The sequence below is a fragment of the Cynoglossus semilaevis genome, chromosome 10, assembly GCF_000523025.1.
Source record: "Cynoglossus semilaevis isolate Cse_v1.0 chromosome 10, Cse_v1.0, whole genome shotgun sequence".
Lineage (NCBI taxonomy): Eukaryota > Metazoa > Chordata > Actinopteri > Pleuronectiformes > Cynoglossidae > Cynoglossus > Cynoglossus semilaevis.
The window spans coordinates 19,377,934-19,379,839 of NC_024316.1; the positions used below are offsets into that span (position 1 = coordinate 19,377,934).

The 1,906-nt window shown below is 49.9% G+C and overlaps 2 protein-coding genes across 2 annotated transcripts in view; both read right to left on the reverse strand.

Annotated features, from left to right (window-relative positions):
- The window catches only part of LOC103385543 (sodium- and chloride-dependent creatine transporter 1), a 14,752-nt gene extending 14,251 nt beyond the window's left edge, over positions 1–501 (reverse strand). The window contains exon 1 of the mRNA XM_008319473.3: positions 240–501. The gene's annotated coding sequence lies outside the window, so the exon portion shown is untranslated. The remainder of the gene's footprint in view (positions 1–239) is intronic.
- A 107-nt stretch (positions 502–608) lies between these two features.
- Positions 609–1,906, reverse strand: part of LOC103385545 (transmembrane prolyl 4-hydroxylase-like) — a 4,426-nt gene continuing 3,128 nt past the window's right edge. Inside the window, exons 8-10 of the mRNA XM_025059165.1 lie at positions 1,849–1,902; positions 1,631–1,754; positions 609–1,217 (exon numbers count right to left, since the gene is read on the reverse strand). Coding sequence (XP_024914933.1) covers positions 1,003–1,217; positions 1,631–1,754; positions 1,849–1,902 — 393 coding nt within the window. The 3' untranslated portion in view covers positions 609–1,002. The remainder of the gene's footprint in view (positions 1,218–1,630; positions 1,755–1,848; positions 1,903–1,906) is intronic.

Genomic DNA, 1,906 nt, shown 5'->3' on the forward strand with positions numbered 1-1,906 from the left:
CACAGAACCAGAGTCTACAGAACCAGACCACAGAACCAGACTACAGAACCAGACCACAGAACCAGTCTACAGAACCAGTCTACAGACCCAGACCACAGAACCAGTCTACTGGATTGATGCTGCCTTTTAGTGTATTTTGACACAATTTACGAAGCGGGTTAGTGTCAGTGACGTCACCAGTGGTCACAGTCAGTTAACTCTTCAGGTTGGTCAACCGTTAGTTCCATATGTGCTCTGACCTGCTGATAACAGAATAATCCGCTGCTGGCCCGGTAGATATATGGCGACATCTAGTGGACATATGCTCTCAACACGCTTTGATGAATGATGCGCTAATGTAAGTACTGCGTGTTTCTGCTTTAGAACATAAAGGACAAAAGGCTGCGTCAACTCCCACGACGCCTTTCGAGTTTGTGACCGGCAGATGAGCGAGTCCTGCCACTAGAGAGCGCTATTACCACATCGTTGTTTTACAAAATGCGTTTGTTTTTTGTGTCCGACGATGTTCGTGTTGATATTATTGGTGGAGCCTTGATGCTGGTGTGGCCTTGGGTAAAACTGGGTTTGACCAACAGTGAAACAGAAACCATCAGCGATGACATCAAGCTGTGATAAATATTGTTTCTTTTATTTCAAATAAATTAGCAGTGACACTCAGATAAATCAATCAATCAATCAATAAATAAATAAATACTGAATAAGGACCAAAAACACAACTTGAAGCTGTTCTGACATTGACCTGAGGGAGGTGCTGTTCACACCAGCAGCACGGAGACTTCAGCAGTCCAGTTCAAAACGTAAGCAATAAATAACTCTTGGACGAACAAACGTCGTTGATCTGAGGAGCAGAACCAGACAAACACCTCGACATCTGTCCAGTGACTGTAGCGTCGACTGTAACGCCGACTGTAACGTCGACTGTAACGCCGACTGTAGCGCCGACTGTAGCGTCGACTTTATTCAAAGAGCTGATTTGGTTCTGGACTTTCTTCGCAGTCCAAGCTACAGGTCCTGGTGGAGGCCGCTGTGTGGCAGAGGTTGGTACTGCTCCTCCAGGACCGACTTGGCCTGAAACTTGTGAGCAACAAGTTTCTGGTATCGAGCCTGCTTCTGAAAGTCGGGGTCCACATTGACCCAGCTGTTGGCCGTCCACTTCAGCCCCCGTCGGACCGGGCAGTCACCACGCAGGGCGTACTCGTCTAGTTCCCCCATCCAGCCTACAGGGGGCAGAGCACAGAGAAAGGGTGAAGGTCACAGTGTGTGTCTTTGATCAACAAGAGGAACTCAAACAGGGGTAAAAGTGCCCTGTTGGTCTGACCCACTGCACCACAGGTCTGGACTGATGCAGCGACGAGTTCTCAAGGTTACAAACAGAACAAACGTTGACCTGCTGACCTTTGACCTGGGTCACTTGGGTGGTCAGTAACAGGAATGTTTGAGCAAAACACACAAAAATAACCAGAAATACATTTATTGACCTCTGGAGGGCAGTAGTTGGTGTTACCTGTTTCCACACCAACCATACGGGGCTACGATGCAACTGCAGGAGCCTGTGGGAGTGAAGGGGTGGGGGGGGTGGGGTGGAGTGGGGTGAAGGGAGGGAGTGAAGGGGGGGGTGTTCTTCCCTCACCTCTTCCATCAGACAGATGGTTGTACCAGAGCAGAGCTGATCCCACCGTGGGTTTGATTCTCAGATTCCCTCTAGTGCAGCTCTGCTGAGTGTCCGTCAGGTCCAGTCCGTCCTGGATCAGAGCCTAACACACACACACACACACACACACACACACGTCAACGACACATCACTCCTGTCTAGTCTTATCCACAGCGTGGCAGGAGTTGAACCCTCACCCCCTCATCATAGGTACGGTTGTCTGCCACGGGGAAGGTGGTCTCCCCCCCCTCCTCC